General features: G+C 47.1%; 1 protein-coding gene across 2 annotated transcripts in view; it reads right to left on the bottom strand.

Annotated features, from left to right (window-relative positions):
* Positions 1–3,866: 3,866 nt before the first annotated feature.
* rictora (RPTOR independent companion of MTOR, complex 2 a) overlaps positions 3,867–22,867 on the bottom strand; it is a 48,710-nt gene continuing 29,709 nt past the window's right edge. The window contains exons 31-39 of one of the 2 annotated variants that reach the window (XM_030791227.1): positions 22,299–22,867; positions 21,375–21,449; positions 18,603–18,780; positions 17,962–18,084; positions 14,487–14,634; positions 14,206–14,406; positions 13,852–13,975; positions 13,557–13,695; positions 3,867–3,947 (exon numbers count right to left, since the gene is read on the bottom strand). The exon at positions 22,299–22,867 is cut by the window's right edge and continues 428 nt beyond it. In XM_030791227.1, the coding sequence (XP_030647087.1) occupies positions 3,876–3,947; positions 13,557–13,695; positions 13,852–13,975; positions 14,206–14,406; positions 14,487–14,634; positions 17,962–18,084; positions 18,603–18,780; positions 21,375–21,449; positions 22,299–22,867 (1,629 nt within the window). In that variant the 3' untranslated portion in view covers positions 3,867–3,875. Of the gene's footprint in view, positions 3,948–13,556; positions 13,696–13,851; positions 13,976–14,205; positions 14,407–14,459; positions 14,670–17,961; positions 18,085–18,602; positions 18,781–21,374; positions 21,450–22,298 lie in introns of both variants that reach the window. The other variant, XM_030791228.1, reaches the window with a different exon arrangement.

The raw sequence follows: 22,867 nt of genomic DNA, 5'->3' as shown, positions 1-22,867 counted from the left end.
TTCTGTCCAGCACTCCCATGCCTGACGGAGCCATCGTCATGACGATGAAGAGGCTGATTTTGTGAACTGTAGTGTGAATTAGTGTGTATGTGTGTTCTGCTCCACCCTTAAATTCCTCTGAGGTTTTGAAGAGGACATTGTGCAGTCCGGTGTGTTACAGGATTTCATAACGTCTTGCCTGTCAGATATTTTATCTCTTGAGTGTTTTTCTGTTTGATTAGGTAATGATGTCGCCCTCTAACGGCTGTGCTCTGAAACACCGGCTATACAGTTTGGGATTTAGTAAAACCACTTCAGATACAAACCTGTCGGCCCTTTGTGTTTCATCGCCTTGTTGTGTTTGAGTATGTTTCAGCTGATGTGAATGGGCTTTGGCCTAATCCTGAAGATTAAATCAAACAAACACACACACACACAGGATGAGAAAATGGAACAGGTTCTTGGAGATTCGTCCTCCTTTAATGAGGCAACCCTTTGACTGCACAGTGCCACTCTTACACTATGCCCAGAATACACAGGAAAAAAACACATTTCAGCCAAAAATAACAACAGAGCACATTTTAAATTACAGTCTGTTGCAACATTATCTTTAAGAAAAATATAAATATTTTTTCCTTTGCTCTCATCTCTTTCACTACTATGATACAGAGGCATGGAGACCCTGCCAGGCAAAGCCCACACCGTGTCACCCAGACGTGACAGACAGCTTCTAGCAGCTTTAGGAATAAACTACAACCAATCAGATCTCACATCAGTCCTCAGCACGTCAGCCGTTCCTCCTCCTGCTTTTCACAACGTGCCGCTTTTGCTTGCGGAGCACACAGGGAAACGCGGTCACACAGACAGGACAGGTGATATTTATGGAATAAATAAAGGAGAAGAAACAGATTGTGTGAATGATGCAAATTTAACATGAATGAGGAAAATACGGGACAGTCAAAAGAAAAAAAAAAAAAAAAAAGTCTGAACACGGCTAAAACAAAGCAAATGACTAAACCCCTGAACCCCTAAACCCCACAGGACACAGTCTGTCCCTCTGAGCCCTAAACCCCACAGGACACAGTCTGTCCCTCTGACCCCTAAACCTCACAGGACACAGTCTGTCCCTCTGACCCCTAAACCTCACAGGACACAGTCTGTCCCTCTGACCCCTAAACCTCACAGGACACAGTCTGTCCCTCTGAGCCCTAAACCCCACAGGACACAGTCTGTCCCTCTGAGCCCTAAACCCCACAGGACACAGTCTGTCCCTCTGACCCCTAAACCCCACAGGACACAGTCTGTCCCTCTGAGCCCTAAACCTCACAGGACACAGTCTGTCCCTCTGACCCCTAAACCTCACAGGACACAGTCTGTCCCTCTGAGTCCTAAACCTCACAGGACACAGTCTGTCCCTCTGAGTCCTAAACCCCACAGGACACAGTCTGTCCCTCTGAGCCCTAAACCTCACAGGACACAGTCTGTCCCTCTGAGCCCTAGACCCCACAGGACACAGTCTGTCCCTCTGAGCCCTAAACCCCACAGGACACAGTCTGTCCCTCTGAGCCCTAAACCTCACAGGACACAGTCTGTCCCTCTGAGTCCTAAATCCCACAGGACACAGTCTGTCCCTCTGACCCCTAAACCTCACAGGACACAGTCTGTCCCTCTGAGCCCTAGACCCCACAGGACACAGTCTGTCCCTCTGAGCCCTAAACCCCACAGGACACAGTCTGTCCCTCTGAGCCCTAAACCTCACAGGACACAGTCTGTCCCTCTGAGTCCTAAATCCCACAGGACACAGTCTGTCCCTCTGAGCCCTAGACCCCACAGGACACAGTCTGTCCCTCTGAGCCCTAAACCCCACAGGACACAGTCTGTCCCTCTGAGCCCTAAACCTCACAGGACACAGTCTGTCCCTCTGAGTCCTAAACCTCACAGGACACAGTCTGTCCCTCTGAGCCCTAAACCCCACAGGACACAGTCTGTCCCTCTGAGTCCTAAACCTCACAGGACACAGTCTGTCCCTCTGAGCCCTAAACCTCACAGGACACAGTCTGTCCCTCTGAGCCCTAAACCCCACAGGACACAGTCTGTCCCTCTGAGCCCTAAACCTCACAGGACACAGTCTGTCCCTCTGAGCCCTAAACCTCACAGGACACAGTCTGTCCCTCTGAGCCCTAAACCCCACAGGACACAGTCTGTCCCTCTGAGTCCTAAACCCCACAGGACACAGTCTGTCCCTCTGAGCCCTAAACCCCACAGGACACAGTCTGTCCCTCTGAGCCCTAAACCTCACAGGACACAGTCTGTCCCTCTGAGCCCTAAACCCCACAGGACACAGTCTGTCCCTCTGAGTCCTAAACCTCACAGGACACAGTCTGTCCCTCTGAGTCCTAAACCTCACAGGACACAGTCTGTCCCTCTGAGTCCTAAACCTCACAGGACACAGTCTGTCCCTCTGAGTCCTAAAGCAACTGGGGAAAATTGAACTTTGGGAAGGAAAACAAGACAGATAATGCCTAGACAGAAATGTGAGAAAATCAGAGAGGTCTTCTGTTTAAATGGTCTGTGCACTTAAAACAATGAGGACTCCATGACTAGTCTACGTGTGTCAATTCATGTTAGAGCTCCCTCTGGTGGATGACTGCATTAAATACACTTTCATCTGCCTCACTCTCTTTTCAAAGAGATTGTCCAGTGAGGAGAGTACAGAAAAGACTGAACGAGGGGTGAGTGACCAGAATGTTATATTGCTATAATCGCTGTACATGTGCAAAATCCACCCTCACTCACTCACACACACACACACACACACAGAGGAGAAAAAGAATGCAGTACTAAGCGTACAGTCTCACTCCCGCTCCCGCCTTTCACCATGTTCTTTCACAGATTCCGTTTCAGGAAAATGAGCTTTCAGTTTGGGAGGCGACAGCTGGCCAGTGACAGTCAAATTTTTGCAGGTTGCATTGAAACAGGACACAAAAAATTCACTCTGGGTGAGAAACACATACTTTTGATTGTCTTAAAGTTATTTTTAAAATACACAAGAGAAAATAAATAGTATAACAGTAACTGCGAGTCTTTTTCAGTTCTTTGATCAGACGCTTGGAAGTTTCAAATTCATGGAACCACCCTGGGAGAGCAGGCAGTTCCTGTAGTGTCGACGTGTGGCAGGTAAACAAACTAAACAAAGACAGAACCAAGTCCCATCTGCAGTCCTCAAATTCACCCTACAAAATAGATTTTACAAGTCTGGACATAGTTTGGTGTTGATAGTGTCAAATCCAGTTATGATGGAGTGGAGTCGGGTGTAGAATCCGGTGATGATGCAGTGGAGTCAGGTGTAGAATCTGATTATCATGGAGTGGAGTTGGGTGTAGAATCTGGTTATGATGAAGTGGAGTTGGGTGTAGAATCTGGTTATGATGAAGTGGAGTTGGGTGTAGAATCCGGTGATGATGGAGTGGAGATGGGTGTAGAATCCGGTGATGATGGAGTGGAGTTGGGTGTAGAATCCGGTGATGATGGAGTGGAGTTGGGTGTAGAAGAAGATTTGGATTCAGATGTTCTATACGTCAGTCCCTTTGACTATAAGTCAGTCTCTTTGACTATAAGTCAGTCTCTTTGACTATAAGTCAGGACTCTCAGCGAGTCTTGTTTTTGCTTGTCAGTTATTTTTTTCATTTTGGTGAGTGCTCACCTCTCTGGAAATCAAAGAATAATTCCAATTTTCTCCAATTGTTTTTCTCACTTTTCCCTCATTTTTACTATAACCTTTGCCCTTCTTGGATCTCTCTTATGTCCCGCTGTTGTTCTTCTCCAGTGGGTCACACTCTACGGAAAAACATTTAGGTGTCGTCTTCTTCTGTTTTGGGGGGGGGGGGGGGGGTGGCTTACTCAGGAGGGGGGTCCACTTTGATTTGTTTTGGTGGTTTGGTCAGAACACTCTCTGCTTCCTCATACATCTGAAAGACAAATTAATGCACCCAGCAGACAGTCAGACCGCTATAGAGCCCTGCACATTCTAATCCAAACACAGTCAGATTACTGCATTGAACTGTAATATTAGTATAGAGAATTACAAATTATATGATACAACACATGGTCAGATCACAACAGGAACTGCAGATTATAATTCAGATGTAGTCAGATTACTACAGACCACTGCCTATTACAGTCCAGACAGCAATCTGAGTCAGTGCATGCTCAGACTACAACAGAAAATGGCAGATTATAATCCAGACATGGTCATGTTGCTGCTGACACTGAGTGACTGTGTAATGTGTGTGTGTGTGTGTGTGTGTGTGATCTAGATAATGTGTGTGTTTGATCTGGACATGTACATGTTTTAAAGGAGTCAGTGTAGCAGACACGTGTTTTAAAGGAGTCAGTGTAGTGGATACGTGGTAAAGGAGTCAGTGTAGTGGACGTGTTTTAAGGGAGTCAGTGTAGCGGACGTATTTTAAAGGAGTCAGTATAGCAGACGTGTTTGGAAGGAGTCAGTGTAGCGGACACGTGTTTGGAAGGAGTCAGTGTAGCGGACATGTTTTAAAGGAGTCAGTGTAGCGGACATGTTTTAAAGGAGTCAGTGTAGTGGACGTGTTTTAAAGGAGTCAGTGTAGCGGACGTGTTCTAAAGGAGTCAGTGTAGCGGACGTGTTTTAAAGGAGTCAGTGTAGTGGATACGTGTTCTAAAGGAGTCAGTGCAGCGGACATATTTTAAAGGAGTCAGTGTAGTGGACGTGTTTGGAGGGAGTCAGTGTAGCGGACGTGTTCTAAAGGAGTGAGTGTAGCGGACGTGTTTTAAAGGAGTCAGTGTAGCGGACACGTGTTTTAAAGGAGTCAGTGTAGCGGACGTGTTTGGAAGGAGTCAGTATAGCGGACGTGTTTGGAAGGAGTCAGTGTAGCGGACGTGTTTTAAAGGAGTCAATGTAGCGGACATGTTTTAAATCAGTCAGTGTAGTGGACGTGTTTTAAAGGAGTCAGTGTAGCGGACACGTGTTTTAAAGGGAGTCAGTATAGCGGACGTGTTTGGAAGGAGTCAGTGTAGCGGACGTGTTTTAAAGGAGTCAGTGTAGCGGACGTGTTTGGAAGGAGTCAGTGTAGCGGACGTGTTTGGAAGGAGACAGTGTAGTGGACGTGTTTTAAGGGAGTCAGTGTAGTGGACGTGTTTTAAAGGAGTCAATGTAGTGGACGTGTTTTAAACGAGTCAGTGTAGCGCACGTGTTTTAAGGGAGTCAGTGTAGTGGACGTGTTTGGAAGGAGTCAGTGTAGTGGATGTGTTTGGAAGGAGTCAGTGTAGTGCACGTGTTTGGAAGGAGTCAGTGCAGCGGGCGTGTTTTAAATGAGTCAGTGCAGTGGACGTATTTTAAAGGAGTCAGTGTAGTGGACGCGTTTGGAGGGAGTCAGTGTAGTGGACGTGTTTTAAAGGAGTCAGTGTAGTGGACATATTTTAAAGGAGTCAGTGTAGCGGACACGTGTTTTAAAGGAGTCAGTGTAGCGGACATGTTTGGAAGGAGTCAGTGTAGCGGACGTGTTTTAAAGGAGTCAGTGTAGCGGACGTGTTTGGAAGGAGTCAGTGTAGCGGACGTGTTTGGAAGGAGACAGTGTAGTGGACGTGTTTTAAGGGAGTCAGTGTAGTGGACGTGTTTTAAAGGAGTCAATGTAGTGGACGTGTTTTAAACGAGTCAGTGTAGCGCACGTGTTTTAAGGGAGTCAGTGTAGTGGACGTGTTTGGAAGGAGTCAGTGTAGTGGATGTGTTTGGAAGGAGTCAGTGTAGTGCACGTGTTTGGAAGGAGTCAGTGTAGTGCACGTGTTTGGAAGGAGTCAGTGTAGCGGACACGTGTTTTGAAGGAGTCAGTGTAGCGGACGTGTTTTAAAGGAGTCAGTGTAGTGGACGTGTTTTAAAGGAGTCAGTGTAGCGGACACGTGTTCTAAAGGAGTCAGTGTAGCGGACGTGTTTGGAAGGAGTCAGTGTAGCGGACGTGTTTGGAAGGAGACAGTGTAGTGGACGTGTTTTAAGGGAGTCAGTGTAGTGGACGTGTTTTAAAGGAGTCAGTGTAGTGGACGTGTTTTAAAGGAGTCAGTGTAGTGGATGTGTTTGGAAGGAGTCAGTGTAGTGCACGTGTTTGGAAGGAGTCAGTGCAGCGGACGTGTTTTAAAGGAGTCAGTGCAGTGGACGTATTTTAAAGGAGTCAGTGTAGTGGACGCGTTTGGAGGGAGTCAGTGTAGTGGACGTGTTTTAAAGGAGTCAGTGTAGTGGACATATTTTAAAGGAGTCAGTGTAGCGGACACGTGTTTTAAAGGAGTCAGTGTAGCGGACGTGTTTTAAAGGAGTCAGTGTAGCGGACGTGTTTTAAAGGAGTCAGTGTAGCGGACGTGTTTTAAAGGAGTCAGTGTAGCGGACGTGTTCTAAAGGAGTCAGTGTAGCGGACAAGTGTTCTAAAGGAGTCAGTGTAGCGGACACGTGTTCTAAAGGAGTCAGTGTAGCGGACGTGTTTGGAAGGAGACAGTGTAGTGGACGTGTTTTAAGGGAGTCAGTGTAGTGGACGTGTTTTAAAGGAGTCACTGTAGTGGACGTGTTTTAAAGGAGTCAGTGTAGTGGACGTGTTTTAAAGGAGTCAGTGTAGTGGACGTGTTTTAAAGGAGTCAGTGTAGTGGACGTGTTTGGAAGGAGTCAGTGTAGTGCACGTGTTTGGAAGGAGTCAGTGCAGCGGACGTGTTTTAAAGGAGTCAGTGCAGTGGACGTATTTTAAAGGAGTCAGTGTAGTGGACGTGTTTGGAGGGAGTCAGTGTAGTGGACGTGTTTTAAAGGAGTCAGTGTAGTGGACATATTTTAAAGGAGTCAGTGTAGCGGACACGTGTTTTAAAGGAGTCAGTGTAGCGGACGTGTTTTAAAGGAGTCAGTGTAGCGGATGTGTTTTAAAGGAGTCAGTGTAGCGGACGTGTTCTAAAGGAGTCAGTGTAGCGGACACGTGTTCTAAAGGAGTCAGTGTAGCGGACACGTGTTCTAAAGGAGTCAGTGTAGCGGACGTGTTTGGAAGGAGTCAGTGCAGAGGACGTGTTTTAAAGGAGTCAGTGTAGTGGATACGTGTTCTAAAGGAGTCAGTGCAGCGGACATATTTTAAAGGAGTCAGTGTAGTGGACGTGTTTGGAAGGAGTCAGTGTAGCGGACACATGTTCTAAAGGAGTCAGTGTAGCGGACGTGTTTTAAAAGGAGTCAGCGTAGCGGACATGTTTGTAACGAGTCAGTGTAGTGGACGTGTTTTAAGGGAGTCAGTGTAGCGGACGTGTTTTAAGGGAGTCAGTGTAGTGGACGTGTTTAAAAGGAGTTAGTGTAGTGCACGTGTTTTAAAGGAGTCAGTGCAGTGGACGTGTTTTAAAGGAGTCAGTGTAGCGGACGTGTTTGGAAGGAGTCAGTGTAGCAGACAAGTGTTTTAAAGGAGTCAATGTAGTGGATGTGTTCTAAAGGAGTGAGTGTAGCGGACACGTGTTCTAAAGGAGTCAGTGTAGTGGATGTGTTCTAAAGGAGTCAGTGTAGTGGACGTGTTTTAAAGGAGTCAGTGTAGTGGACGTGTTTGGGAGGAGTCAGTGTAGTGGACGTGTTTTAAAGGAGTCAGTGTAGCGGACGTGTTCTAAAGGAGTGAGTGTAGTGGACGTGTTTTAAAGGAGTCAGTTTTGTGCACGTGTTTGGAAGGAGTCAGTGTAGTGGACGTGTTTGGAAGGAGTCAGTGTAGTGCACGTGTTCTAAAGGAGTCAGTGTAGCGGACGTGTTTGGGAGGAGTCAGTGTAGCGCACGTGTTTTAAAGGAGTCAGTGTAGCGGACGTGTTCTAAAGGAGTCAGTGTAGCGGACGTGTTTTAAAGGAGTCAGTGTAGTGGATACGTGTTCTAAAGGAGTCAGTGCAGCGGACATATTTTAAAGGAGTCAGTGTAGTGGACGTGTTTGGAGGGAGTCAGTGTAGCGGACGTGTTCTAAAGGAGTGAGTGTAGCGGACGTGTTTTAAAGGAGTCAGTGTAGCGGACACGTGTTTTAAAGGAGTCAGTGTAGCGGACGTGTTTGGAAGGAGTCAGTATAGCGGACGTGTTTGGAAGGAGTCAGTGTAGCGGACGTGTTTTAAAGGAGTCAATGTAGCGGACATGTTTTAAATCAGTCAGTGTAGTGGACGTGTTTTAAAGGAGTCAGTGTAGCGGACACGTGTTTTAAAGGGAGTCAGTATAGCGGACGTGTTTGGAAGGAGTCAGTGTAGCGGACGTGTTTTAAAGGAGTCAGTGTAGCGGACGTGTTTGGAAGGAGTCAGTGTAGCGGACGTGTTTGGAAGGAGACAGTGTAGTGGACGTGTTTTAAGGGAGTCAGTGTAGTGGACGTGTTTTAAAGGAGTCAATGTAGTGGACGTGTTTTAAACGAGTCAGTGTAGCGCACGTGTTTTAAGGGAGTCAGTGTAGTGGACGTGTTTGGAAGGAGTCAGTGTAGTGGATGTGTTTGGAAGGAGTCAGTGTAGTGCACGTGTTTGGAAGGAGTCAGTGTAGTGCACGTGTTTGGAAGGAGTCAGTGTAGCGGACATGTTTTTTAAAGGAGTCAGTGTAGCGGACGTGTTTTAAAGGAGTCAGTGTAGCGGATGTGTTTTAAAGGAGTCAGTGTAGCGGACGTGTTCTAAAGGAGTCAGTGTAGCGGACACGTGTTCTAAAGGAGTCAGTGTAGCGGACACGTGTTCTAAAGGAGTCAGTGTAGCGGACGTGTTTGGAAGGAGTCAGTGTAGCGGACGTGTTTGGAAGGAGACAGTGTAGTGGACGTGTTTTAAGGGAGTCAGTGTAGTGGACGTGTTTTAAAGGAGTCAGTGTAGTGGACGTGTTTTAAAGGAGTCAGTGTAGTGGACGTGTTTTAAAGGAGTCAGTGTAGTGGATGTGTTTGGAAGGAGTCAGTGTAGTGCACGTGTTTGGAAGGAGTCAGTGCAGCGGACGTGTTTTAAAGGAGTCAGTGCAGTGGACGTATTTTAAAGGAGTCAGTGTAGTGGACGCGTTTGGAGGGAGTCAGTGTAGTGGACGTGTTTTAAAGGAGTCAGTGTAGTGGACATATTTTAAAGGAGTCAGTGTAGCGGACACGTGTTTTAAAGGAGTCAGTGTAGCGGACGTGTTTTAAAGGAGTCAGTGTAGCGGACGTGTTTTAAAGGAGTCAGTGTAGCGGACGTGTTTTAAAGGAGTCAGTGTAGCGGACGTGTTCTAAAGGAGTCAGTGTAGCGGACACGTGTTCTAAAGGAGTCAGTGTAGCGGACACGTGTTCTAAAGGAGTCAGTGTAGCGGACGTGTTTGGAAGGAGTCAGTGTAGCGGACGTGTTTGGAAGGAGACAGTGTAGTGGACGTGTTTTAAGGGAGTCAGTGTAGTGGACGTGTTTTAAAGGAGTCACTGTAGTGGACGTGTTTTAAAGGAGTCAGTGTAGTGGACGTGTTTGGAAGGAGTCAGTGTAGTGCACGTGTTTGGAAGGAGTCAGTGCAGCGGACGTGTTTTAAAGGAGTCAGTGCAGTGGACGTATTTTAAAGGAGTCAGTGTAGTGGACGTGTTTGGAGGGAGTCAGTGTAGTGGACGTGTTTTAAAGGAGTCAGTGTAGTGGACATATTTTAAAGGAGTCAGTGTAGCGGACACGTGTTTTAAAGGAGTCAGTGTAGCGGACGTGTTTTAAAGGAGTCAGTGTAGCGGATGTGTTTTAAAGGAGTCAGTGTAGCGGACGTGTTCTAAAGGAGTCAGTGTAGCGGACACGTGTTCTAAAGGAGTCAGTGTAGCGGACACGTGTTCTAAAGGAGTCAGTGTAGCGGACGTGTTTGGAAGGAGTCAGTGCAGCGGACGTGTTTTAAAGGAGTCAGTGTAGTGGATACGTGTTCTAAAGGAGTCAGTGCAGCGGACATATTTTAAAGGAGTCAGTGTAGTGGACGTGTTTGGAAGGAGTCAGTGTAGCGGACACATGTTCTAAAGGAGTCAGTGTAGCGGACGTGTTTTAAAAGGAGTCAGCGTAGCGGACATGTTTGTAACGAGTCAGTGTAGTGGACGTGTTTTAAGGGAGTCAGTGTAGCGGACGTGTTTTAAGGGAGTCAGTGTAGTGGACGTGTTTAAAAGGAGTTAGTGTAGTGCACGTGTTTTAAAGGAGTCAGTGCAGTGGACGTGTTTTAAAGGAGTCAGTGTAGCGGACGTGTTTGGAAGGAGTCAGTGTAGCAGACAAGTGTTTTAAAGGAGTCAATGTAGTGGATGCGTGTTCTAAAGGAGTGAGTGTAGCGGACACGTGTTCTAAAGGAGTCAGTGTAGTGGATGTGTTCTAAAGGAGTCAGTGTAGTGGACGTGTTTTAAAGGAGTCAGTGTAGTGGACGTGTTTGGGAGGAGTCAGTGTAGTGGACGTGTTTTAAAGGAGTCAGTGTAGCGGACGTGTTCTAAAGGAGTGAGTGCAGTGGACGTGTTTTAAAGGAGTCAGTTTTGTGCACGTGTTTGGAAGGAGTCAGTGTAGTGGACGTGTTTGGAAGGAGTCAGTGTAGTGCACGTGTTCTAAAGGAGTCAGTGTAGCGGACGTGTTTGGGAGGAGTCAGTGTAGCGCACGTGTTTTAAAGGAGTCAGTGTAGTGCACGTGTTTCTAAAGGAGTCAGTGTAGCGCACGTGTTTTAAAGGAGTCAGTGTAGCAGACAAGTGTTTTAAAGGAGTCAGTGTAGCAGACAAATGTTTTAAAGGAGTCAATGTAGTGGATGTGTTCTAAAGGAGTGAGTGTAGCGGACACATGTTCTAAAGGAGTCAGTGTAGTGGATGTGTTCTAAAGGAGTCAGTGTAGTGGACGTGTTTGGGAGGAGTCAGTGTAGTGGACGTGTTTTAAGGGAGTCAGTGTAGCGGACGTGTTCTAAAGGAGTAAGTGTAGTGGACGTGTTTTAAAGGAGTCAATGTAGTGGACGTGTTTGTAACGAGTCAGTGTAGTGCACGTGTTTTAAGGGAGTCAGTGTAGCGGACGTGTTCTAAAGGAGTGAGTGTAGTGGACGTGTTTTAAAGGAGTCAGTGTAGTGGACGTGTTTGTAACGAGTCAGTGTAGCGGACGTGGTTGTAACGAGTCAGTGTAGCGGACGTGGTTGGAAGGAGTCAGTGTAGCGGACACGTGTTTTAAAGGAGTCAATGTAGTGGACGTGTTCTAAAGGAGTCAATGTAGTGGACGTGTTTTAAACGAGTCAGTGTAGTGGACGTGTTTGTAACGAGTCAGTGTAGCGGACGTGGTTGGAAGGAGTCAGTGTAGCGGACGTGTTCTAAAGGAGTCAATGTAGTGGACGTGTTCTAAAGGAGTCAGTGTAGTGGACGCGTTCTAAAGGAGTCAGTGTAGTGGACATATTTTAAAGGAGTCAGTGTAGCGGACACGTGTTTTAAAGGAGTCAGTGTAGCGGACGTGTTTTAAAGGAGTCAGTGTAGCGGACGTGTTCTAAAGGAGTCAGTGTAGCGGACGTGTTTGGAAGGAGTCAGTGTAGTGGATGTGTTTGGAAGGAGTCAGTGTAGTGGACGTGTTTGGAAGGAGTCAGTGCAGCGGACGTGTTCTAAAGGAGTCAGTGTAGTGGACGCATTCTAAAGGAGTCAGTGTAGTGGACATATTTTAAAGGAGTCAGTGTAGCGGACACGTGTTTTAAAGGAGTCAGTGTAGCGGACGTGTTTTAAAGGAGTCAGTGTAGCGGACGTGTTCTAAAGGAGTCAGTGTAGCGGACGTGTTTGGAAAGAGTCAGTGTAGTGGATGTGTTTGGAAGGAGTCAGTGTAGTGCACGTGTTTGGAAGGAGTCAGTGCAGCGGACGTGTTTTAAAGGAGTCAGTGTAGTGGATACGTGTTCTAAAGGAGTTAGTGCAGCGGACATATTTTAAAGGAGTCAGTGTAGTGGACGTGTTTTAAAGGAGTCAGTGTAGCGGACACATGTTCTAAAGGAGTCAGTGTAGCGGACGTGTTTTAAAAGGAGTCAGTGTAGCGGACGTGTTTTAAAGGAGTCAGTGTAGTGGACGTGTTTTAAGGGAGTCAGTGTAGCGGACGCGTTTTAAGGGAGTCAGTGTAGTGGACGTGTTTAAAAGGAGTTAGTGTAGTGCACGTGTTTTAAAGGAGTCAGTGCAGTGGACGTGTTTTAAAGGAGTCAGTGTAGCGGACGTGTTTGGAAGGAGTCAGTGTAGCGGACGTGTTTTAAAGGAGTCAGTTTTGTGCACGTGTTTGGAAGGAGTCAGTGTAGTGGACGTGTTTGGAAGGAGTCAGTGTAGCGCACGTGTTTTAAAGGAGTCAGTGTAGTGCACGTGTTCTAAAGGAGTCAGTGTAGCGCACGTGTTTTAAAGGAGTCAGTGTAGCAGACAAGTGTTTTAAAGGAGTCAATGTAGTGGATGTGTTCTAAAGGAGTGAGTGTAGCGGACACGTGTTCTAAAGGAGTCAGTGTAGTGGACGTGTTTGGAAGGAGTCAGTGTAGCGGACGTGTTTTAAGGGAGTCAGTGTAGTGGACGTGTTTTAAGGGAGTCAGTGTAGCGGACGTGTTCTAAAGGAGTGAGTGTAGTGGACGTGTTTTAAAGGAGTCAATGTAGTGGACGTGTTTGTAACGAGTCAGTGTAGTGGACGTGTTTGTAACGAGTCAGTGTAGCGGACGTGGTTGTAACGAGTCAGTGTAGCGGACGTGGTTGGAAGGAGTCAGTGTAGCGGACACGTGTTTTAAAGGAGTCAATGTAGTGGACGTGTTCTAAAGGAGTCAGTGTAGTGGACGTGTTCTAAAGGAGTCAGTGTAGTGGACGTGTTTTAAACGAGTCAGTGTAGCGGACGTGGTTGGAAGGAGTCAGTGTAGCGGACGTGTTTTAAGGGAGTCAGTGTGGCGGACGTGTTTTAAAGGAGTCAGTGTAGTGGACGTGTTTTAAACGAGTCAGTGTAGTGGACGTGTTTGTAACGAGTCAGTGTAGCGGACGTGGTTGGAAGGAGTCAGTGTAGCGGATGTGTTTTAAGGGAGTCAGTGTAGTGGACGTGTTTTAAAGGAGTCAGTGTAGTGGACGTGTTTTAAAGGAGTCAATGTAGTGGACGTGTTTGTAACGAGTCAGTGTAGTGGACGTGTTTGTAACGAGTCAGTGTAGCAGACGTGGTTGTAACGATTCAGTGTAGCGGACGTGGTTGGAAGGAGTCAGTGTAGCGGACACGTGTTTTAAAGGAGTCAATGTAGTGGACGTGTTCTAAAGGAGTCAGTGTAGTGGACGTGTTCTAAAGGAGTCAGTGTAGTGGACGTGTTTTAAACGAGTCAGTGTAGTGGACGTGTTTGTAACGAGTCAGTGTAGCGGACGTGTTTTAAAGGAGTCAGTGTAGTGGACGTGTTTGTAACGAGTCAGTGTAGCGGACGTGTTTTAAAGGAGTCAGTGTAGTGGACGTGTTTTAAACGAGTCAGTGTAGTGGACGTGTTTGTAACGAGTCAGTGTAGCAGACGTGGTTGGAAGGAGTCAGTGTAGCGGATGTGTTTTAAGGGAGTCAGTGTGGCGGACGTGTTTTAAAGGAGTCAGTGTAGTGGACATGTTTGGAGGGAGTCAGTGTAGTGGACGTGTTTTAAAGGACTTGTGGTCCAGACTCACAGGGATAAACTGAACATCTTGGAAGAGTTCCTGGATGAATCTTCGGGAAGCTAATCGGAACATACAGTGAGCCAGTAGATAGGACACCTCTGAGTACAAACAGATATCATCAAATGCGTACGGAAACTTCTCTTTAATCCTGCACAGACACACACACAAAAACAACACAATCACACAACACTGAAAACAAAAACAGTCAAGATAAATAATAACACACACCCTGTCTCCGGCTGATTTACAGTGGAAGGGTTGGGCTACGGTCAGGGTTAGTGTTTTGGGGTCAGGGTTGTCTTACGTGAGCAGGCCTGTCTCGTGGCCCTTTGTGCCAACAGATGAACTGAGATTAACGACCAGACGCAGAATCTCTTTCCTCAGGAGAACTCTGCCAGCTGGAGTGTCTTCACAAATCACCTTCCCTCCTGACAACACACACACACACACACACAAACACAAGTCCTTATCTGAAGTCACCGCATGTGTACGTGTGTGAGTGCGTGAATGTGAGTGCGTGAATGTGAGTGTGTGAGAGTGAGTGTGTGTGTGTGCGTGTGTATGAGTGTGTGAGTGCGTGTGTGCATGTGTGAGTGTGTGAGTGTGTGTGTTTGTGAGAGTGTGTGAGTGTGTGTGAGTGCGTGTGTGTGTGACTAACCTAGTATAAGTTCAGTGCTGGGAGTACTGCTGCCCACTGAGCCCTGAGAAACAGCTGCGTCACTGCAGCCTGAAATCCCTGAAAACTTGGACTGGGTCACGACCTCTAGGTGGTTATGTGTGGTCTGGGCACACCACCCAGAGAAAGAGCTCTCCATCACGTCTGGAACACAGCAGGGGACAGAATACCTCATCTGTACGCCTGACTCCGTGTGCATGTGTGTTGTGTGTGTGTTGTTGAGGAGTTTCTCTCACCTGTCCGTAGGTGTGTGTTGTTGATGCGAGTGTTTGCCTGTCCTCCCAGTATAACCTGGGCGGTACAGTACAGGCAGTTCTGCTCCGTGTGCTCTTGTAGTCCTGTCTCATCTGGACCTGGAATATTGGACGGATTTGCTCTGTTGCTGGACAGCAGTTCACTGATGCTCACCTGCTGCCGCAGGACAGGAAGTGCTGGGCTGGAGCCGTCTGCACCCCCCCCCCCCCAACACACACACACACACACACACACACACACACACACACACAGACATACAGACACAGTGCACACACACACAGCACACACACATACAGACACAGCGCGCACACACACACACACAGCGCACACAGCACACAGACACAGCGCACACACACATACAGACACAGCGTGCGCGCACGTTCGTGCACACACACACACACACACACACACTGTTGTTATAACCCTACACACTGCTGTCATAACTCTACACACTGCTGTTATAACTCTACACACTGCTGTTATAACCCTACACACTGCTGTCATAACTCTACACACTGCTGTCATAACTCTACACACTGCTGTCATAACTCTACACACTGCTGTTATAACCCTACACACTGCTGTCATAACTCTACGCACTGCTGTCATAACTCTACACAGTGCTGTCATAACTCTACACACTGCTGTCATTACCCTACACACTGCTGTCATAACTCTACTCACTGCTGTCATAACCCTACACACTGCTGTCATAACTCTACACACTGCTGTCATAACTCTACACACTGCTGTCATAACCCTACACACTGCTGTCATAACTCTACACACTGCTGTCATAACTCTACACACTGCTGTCATAACTCTACACACTGCTGTCATAACCCTACGCACTGCTGTCATAACTCTACGCACTGCTGTCATAACCCTACACACTGCTGTCATAACTCTACGCACTAACTCTACGCACTGCTGTCATAACCCTACGCACTGCTGTCATAACCCTACGCACTGCTGTCATAACTCTACGCACTAACTCTACACACTGCTGTCATAACTCTACACACTGCTGTCATAACCCTACACACTGCTGTCATAACCCTACACACTGCTGTCATAACCCTACACACTGCTGTCATAACTCTACGCACTGCTGTCATAACTCTACACACTGCTGTCATAACCCTACACACTGCTGTCATAACTCTACGCACTGCTGTCATAACCCTACACACTGCTGTCATAACTCTACGCACTGCTGTCATAACCCTACGCACTGCTGTCATAACCCTACGCACTGCTGTCATAACTCTACGCACTAACTCTACACACTGCTGTCATAACTCTACACACTGCTGTCATAACCCTACACACTGCTGTCATAACTCTACACACTGCTGTCATAACCCTACACACTGCTGTCATAACTCTACACACTGCTGTCATAACTCTACACACTGCTGTCATAACCCTACACACTGCTGTCATAACCCTACACACTGCTGTCATAACTCTATACACTGCTGTTATAACCCTACACACTGCTGTCATAACTCTACACACTGCTGTCATAACCCTACACACTGCTGTCATAACTCTACGCACTGCTGTCATAACTCTACGCACTGCTGTCATAACCCTACACACTGCTGTCATAACTCTACACACTGCTGTCATAACTCTACGCACTGCTGTCATAACTCTACGCACTGCTGTCATAACTCTACACAGTGCTGTCATTACCCTACACACTGCTGTCATAACTCTACTCACTGCTGTCATAACCCTACACACTGCTGTCATAACTCTACACACTGCTGTCATAACCCTACACACTGCTGTCATAACTCTACGCACTAACTCTACACACTGCTGTCATAACCCTACACACTGCTGTCATAACTCTACACACTGCTGTCATAACCCTACACACTGCTGTCATAACTCTACACACTGCTGTTATAACCCTACACACTGCTGTCATAACCCTACACACTGCTGTCATAACCCTACGCACTGCTGTCATAACCCTACGCACTGCTGTCATAACCCTACGCACTGCTGTCATAACTCTACGCACTAACTCTACACACTGCTGTCATAACTCTACACACTGCTGTCATAACCCTACACACTGCTGTCATAACCCTACACACTGCTGTCATAACTCTACACACTGCTGTCATAACCCTACACACTGCTGTCATAACTCTACACACTGCTGTCATAACTCTACACACTGCTGTCATAACCCTACACACTGCTGTCATAACCCTACACACTGCTGTCATAACTCTATACACTGCTGTTATAACCCTACACACTGCTGTCATAACTCTACACACTGCTGTCATAACCCTACACACTGCTGTCATAACTCTACGCACTGCTGTCATAACTCTACGCACTGCTGTCATAACCCTACACACTGCTGTCATAACTCTACACACTGCTGTCATAACTCTACGCACTGCTGTCATAACTCTACGCACTGCTGTCATAACTCTACACAGTGCTGTCATTACCCTACACACTGCTGTCATAACTCTACTCACTGCTGTCATAACCCTACACACTGCTGTCATAACTCTACACACTGCTGTCATAACCCTACACACTGCTGTCATAACTCTACGCACTAACTCTACACACTGCTGTCATAACCCTACACACTGCTGTCATAACTCTACACACTGCTGTCATAACCCTACACACTGCTGTCATAACTCTACACACTGCTGTTATAACCCTACACACTGCTGTCATAACCCTACACACTGCTGTCATAACCCTACGCACTGCTGTCATAACCCTACGCACTGCTGTCATAACCCTACGCACTGCTGTCATAACTCTACGCACTAACTCTACACACTGCTGTCATAACTCTACACACTGCTGTCATAACCCTACACACTGCTGTCATAACTCTACACACTGCTGTCATAACCCTACACACTGCTGTCATAACTCTACACACTGCTGTCATAACCCTACACACTGCTGTCATAACTCTACACACTGCTGTCATAACTCTACACACTGCTGTCATAACCCTACACACTGCTGTCATTACCCTACACACTGCTGTCATAACTCTACACAGTGCTGTCATAACTCTACACAGTGCTGTCATAGCCCTACACACTGCTGTCATTACCCTACACACTGCTTTCATAACTCTACACACTGCTGTCATAACTCTACACACTGCTGTTATAACTCTACACACTGCTGTCATAACTCTACACACTGCTGTTATAACTCTACACACTGCTGTTATAACCCTACACACTGCTGAAAGATTTGGTCAAAATCACCACAGACTAAAAGGTGCTGATTAATTCTGTTTTAACACTATGAATGCTGGTTAACACTGATTAATTCTGTTTTAACACTATGAATGCTGGTTAACACTGATTAATTCTGTTTTAACACTATGAATGCTGGTTAACACTGATTAATTCTGTATTACCACTGATTAACGCTGTATTAATGCTGGTTATCACTGTATTAATGCTGTACTGACTTGTACTCTGATTGAGAGCGCTCTGTAGTAAACTTACCATCAGACTCTCCAGAGAAAAACCTGGACCACTTCTCCCCTGGCGGGGGACTCACTCTCTGGAAGTAAGATGTTTCCTTTATCTGTGGAACACACATACAGGTTATGAGTGCCACACACTCAGATATTCATGAGACATAACCCTTATCTGCACAGTGCTGAATGCATGTGTGAGTCAGAACTGATTATGTGTGTGTGCTCCTGCGTGGACAAGCTGTATGTTTCTGTGTTAAATATGCTGTTGATATGTAGCGTGTGTGTGTGAGAGAGTGTGTGTGTGTATATGTGAGTATGTGTGTGACTGTGTGTGTGTGTGACTCTGTGTGTCTGTGTGAGAGAGAGAGAGAGAGTGTGTGTGTGTGACTCTGTGTGTGTGTGTGATTTTAGGAGTGCGTGTGTGCATGTGCATATGTGTGTGTGTGTGTGTGTGTGCGTGTGTGAGAGCGACCGTGTGTGTGTGTGTGAGTGACAGTGTATGTGTTTGTCATTACAGAGTCTGTGTGTGTGTGTGTGAGTGACAGCGTGTATGTGTTTGTTATTATAGAGTTTGTGTGTGTGTGTGTGTGTATGTGTGTGTGTGTGTGTGTGTGTGTGTGTGAACCTGAAACATGCTGTTGATATCCATGGGCAGGGCAAGGCCGATATAATCATCAGAGCCTCCGTAGGAAGCGCTGGTGACCACGGAGCGCAGAGAGGAGGAACGCTGGAGAGTGCAATGGTTTATGGGACTGAGGAGCTCCTCCTTATCCAGAGACGCATAACTCAGCACCTTCAGGGATCTGCAACACAGACAGACCGTCACAACATGCACCACACACAGACGCACGCACACACACACGCACGCACACACGCACACACACACGCACAGGCACACACAGGCACGCACACACACACACGCACACACACACACAGGCACGCACACCAATATACACACATTCGTTACATACTAGGGCAGGGCGATGTGGACCAAAAAACATATCTTGGTATTTTTAGGATGAATGGCGATACACAATACATATCTCGGTATTTTCTACAAAGTGGGCTAAATGTTCAGCTGTAAGTCAAAGCCACATGTGAGATGTCACAAGCACTTATTAAAACAGACTGTGGTCAAAATAAAATACAAAGACGGGATTTCCTTCCCTGTCTGAAAATATACAGTTGCAAAACATGTAAATGAAAAATTACATAAAATAGATAGCCTATATTAAACAAAAATGCTCCCATTGCTGGTTGCTATAGCAACCAGTCCCCTTTCGTCGAGCTTCCTGTATGTAAGGGCTTCAGTGACATGCTCTCCGGTCTGATCTTACAGAACAGCTGACACGCAGTTTTCATCTCCTAGTACTCAGTCAAATGTACTGTCAAACTTCTATACGGCTTTTGCTTGACCACATATCGGTTGTCAGTGCGAAATGAGTCATCAGCATAAAAACGCAAGACAAACATGTAACAACGGTGTAACAGCGCGTCACAACGGTGTGACAATGCATCACAACCGTGTAACAGCGCGTCACAACCGTGTAACAGCGCGTCACAACTGTGTAAGAGCGTGTAACAATTTTGTAACAGCGCGTCACAACCGTGTAACAGCGCGTCACAACTGTGTAACAGCGCATCACAACGGTGTAACAGCGCGTCACAACGGTGTAACAGCGCGTCACAACCGTGTAACAGCGCGTCACAACGGTGTAACAGCGCGTCACAACCGTGTAACAGCGTGTCACAACTGTGTAACAGCGTGTAACAATTTTGTAACAGTGCGTCACAACGGTGTAACAGTGCGTCACAACGGTGACAATGCATCACAACCGTGTAACAGCGCGTCACAACCGTGTAACAGCGCGTCACAACCGTGTAACAGCGTGTAACAATTTTGTAACAGCGCGTCACAACGGTGTAACAGCGTGTAACAATTTTGTAACAGCGCGTCACAACGGTGTAACAGCGTGTAACAATTTTGTAACAGCGCGTCACAACGGTGTAACAGCGCGTCACAACTGTGTAACAGCGTGTAACAATTTTGTAACAGCGCGTCACAACTGTGTAACAGCGTGTAACAATTTTGTAACAGCGCGTCACAACTGTGTAACAGCACATCACAACGGTGTAACAGCGCGTCACAATGGTGTAACAGCGCATCACAACTGTGTAACAGCGTGTAACAATTTTGTAACAGCGCGTCACAACTGTGTAACAGCACGTCACAACGGTGTAACAGCGCGTCACAACCGTGTAACAGCGCGTCACAACCGTGTAACAGCGTGTCACAACTGTGTAACAGCGCGTCACAGCTGTGTCACAGCTGTGTAACAGCGCGTCACAACTGTGTAACAGCATGTCACAACTGTGTAACAGCATGTCACAACTGTGTAACTGTGTACGGACTTGGTAAGCTGTGAATGAACTGCTGTTCTTGGGATCAATAGTTGTCCGAATCTGAATCTGAACTGTCTAACAATGTAAAACAGTATAACAGTATACCAACAGTATAACATGTAACCACTGTGTACCTGTGTAATAACTGTATCAGTCACGTCGTGTATGACTTGATTTCACACTCAGAAAAAAACAGTCAGACAGAAGAACACACTACACATATACATGCAAACAAAATCACCCACACAGACATCACACACACACAGACACATACACACACCTACTTTACAGAAACTAAGCAAAGTCCCAGTCAGAGAGGCAAAACATTATCTCCAAATATGAACCCATCAGTGAGAAATACTCAATAAGACAATCCCACACAGCAGTTACAGTTACACATGGCAAACTCTTCACTCTTCTCTCCATCACATTACATAAAATAGATAGCCTACATTAAACAAAAATACGGAGGGCCTGCACTCCCTCTGGCCCCCCCCCGCTCCACGCACTTCATTCCAGTAAGGCCCTGTCAGAAAAGCCCAGCCCCGGGGGCTCTGCTGGGTCATTCCAGTAAGGCCCTGTCAGAAAAGACCAGCCCCGGGGGCTCTGCTGGGTCATTCCAGTAAGGCCCTGTCAGAGAAGCCCAGCCCCGGGGGCTCTGCTGGGTCATTCCAGTAAGGCCCTGTCAGAAAGGCCCAGCCCCGGGGGCTCTGCTGGGTCATTCCAGTAAGGCCCTGTCAGAAAAGCCCAGCACCGGGGGCTCTGCTGGGTCATTCCAGTAAGGCCCTGTCAGAAAAGCCCAGCCCCGGGGGCTCTGCTGGGGCACTGCAGGGCTTGTGAATGGCTCTACATCACCAGCTGCACAACACTTCACTACACAAGGCTCAGGCTGCTACACACGGCCGGGGGAGCAGCACCATCCTGGTTCTATAAGCCACAGTGTAGTTCTAAAGGAGAGTTCTAATGGTTCCTATTCTAAGGGTGCTCCACAAACCGTGCGAGGAGTATTTTGGACACCCTGCGTTTGTACCCAAACGGGCCTGAGCCGCTGTACCGCTTTAGGGAATACCTGAGAAAACAGTTGGGAAGAGTTAGGAAACATTCCCACACACACATCTTCACTGGAGCAAACACTCTCAATCAGGGTTTCCGTTGGCCGGTAATCACCAGTTTTTGCCTGGCAAAGTATATAACAAAATCGACAAATTAAGAATTTGCAGGTTAAAATGCCCAGTAATAATGCTCATACAAAATGTATGAGAGTGACGCGGCTTATGTGCATTGCAAGCTGCAAAGACACATTGGACGTGTTTGATTTCAAGTCGGCAGCAGAGGAAAATGAAAAAAAGGAGAAAATAAAATGTTTCCTGGGAGCCTGCAGCGTACATTAGCCTGTAGGCTACATTTGCCTGTAGCGTACATTTGATGGCATGACGGCCTGGCCTTTTTTAAACAGTCTACAGATGTTACAAGTTACAGATGTTTGGTAATAGCCTACATTTTAGCGGCTAATGTTGAGGTTTTGCTCAATCGTTACTGTTCGTTTTGCTTAATCGTTGCTGCTCATAGTCAAACTGATTTGAGGTCATTGTCATTCTTTCGTCAACCTAGGAGTACATTATATTTGTGTTCATAACATAACATGTTGTTGAAACGTGACCGGTAAGTCTCAAATTTGTCCGGTAAAATAAATTCTTTCCGGGAACCGGACTGGCAAGAAAAAATCCTAGCGGAAACCCTGTTCTCAATGCTTCACACAAAGACACACACATAAACGCACTCACTGATACAACACACAACAAAGTCAGAGAGAACACACACAAAGACACGCTAACCACATCCTGCTTTCTGCACATGCACAAACTCAAGAAGAAAGCAGGAGAAAAAAATCTTTTAAAGCTGCTGTCTCCATGGTTACCTGGGTGTGAGGCGGGAGTCCAGGCTGCCTGTTTTCATGGTGATTGTATCAGTAAAGAGCACGTCTTTAGCGGGAGAAGCTAACGCTTCGCTATGAGAGAGAGACGGGTGGATGCGCTGCTGCTGTAGCTGCTTTAGCTTAGCGTAGCCTAACGCGTCGCGGGGGCTGGTGTACATGAAGCTACAGTCCATCAGGCTCTTTATGGCCACAACAGAAGGAGATTTGAGCGACTGCGCACGGCGAGGCAGGGTGTGTGCAGAGCCGGGCGGAACCAGAGAAACAGAGTTGGATTTGGACAGCGGAACATGATTGGCCGGTGGGGTTCGAACAGTTGTCCGGGCGCTAACGACAGTGTTGAGGCTGACGCAGTCGGTATCCATAGTGACCGATGACGGTGATGAGTCGCCTGTGGCAACAGCAGAAGACGTGGTTGTCACGGTTTCGCGGGAGGGGCTGGAGCTCATGGAGCTGATCCCACTCGTGGTGGTGTCTGTGTTAAAGCTCTGACTGCGGCTCTTAAAGGCTGCAGTGCCCCCTGGAAGTGCGGAGGACCCATCGCACGCCAGCCG

The sequence above is a fragment of the Chanos chanos genome, chromosome 14, assembly GCF_902362185.1.
Source record: "Chanos chanos chromosome 14, fChaCha1.1, whole genome shotgun sequence".
Lineage (NCBI taxonomy): Eukaryota > Metazoa > Chordata > Actinopteri > Gonorynchiformes > Chanidae > Chanos > Chanos chanos.
The sequence above is the reverse complement of the archived record's forward strand: the minus strand, read 5'-3'. Positions and strand labels throughout refer to the sequence as shown.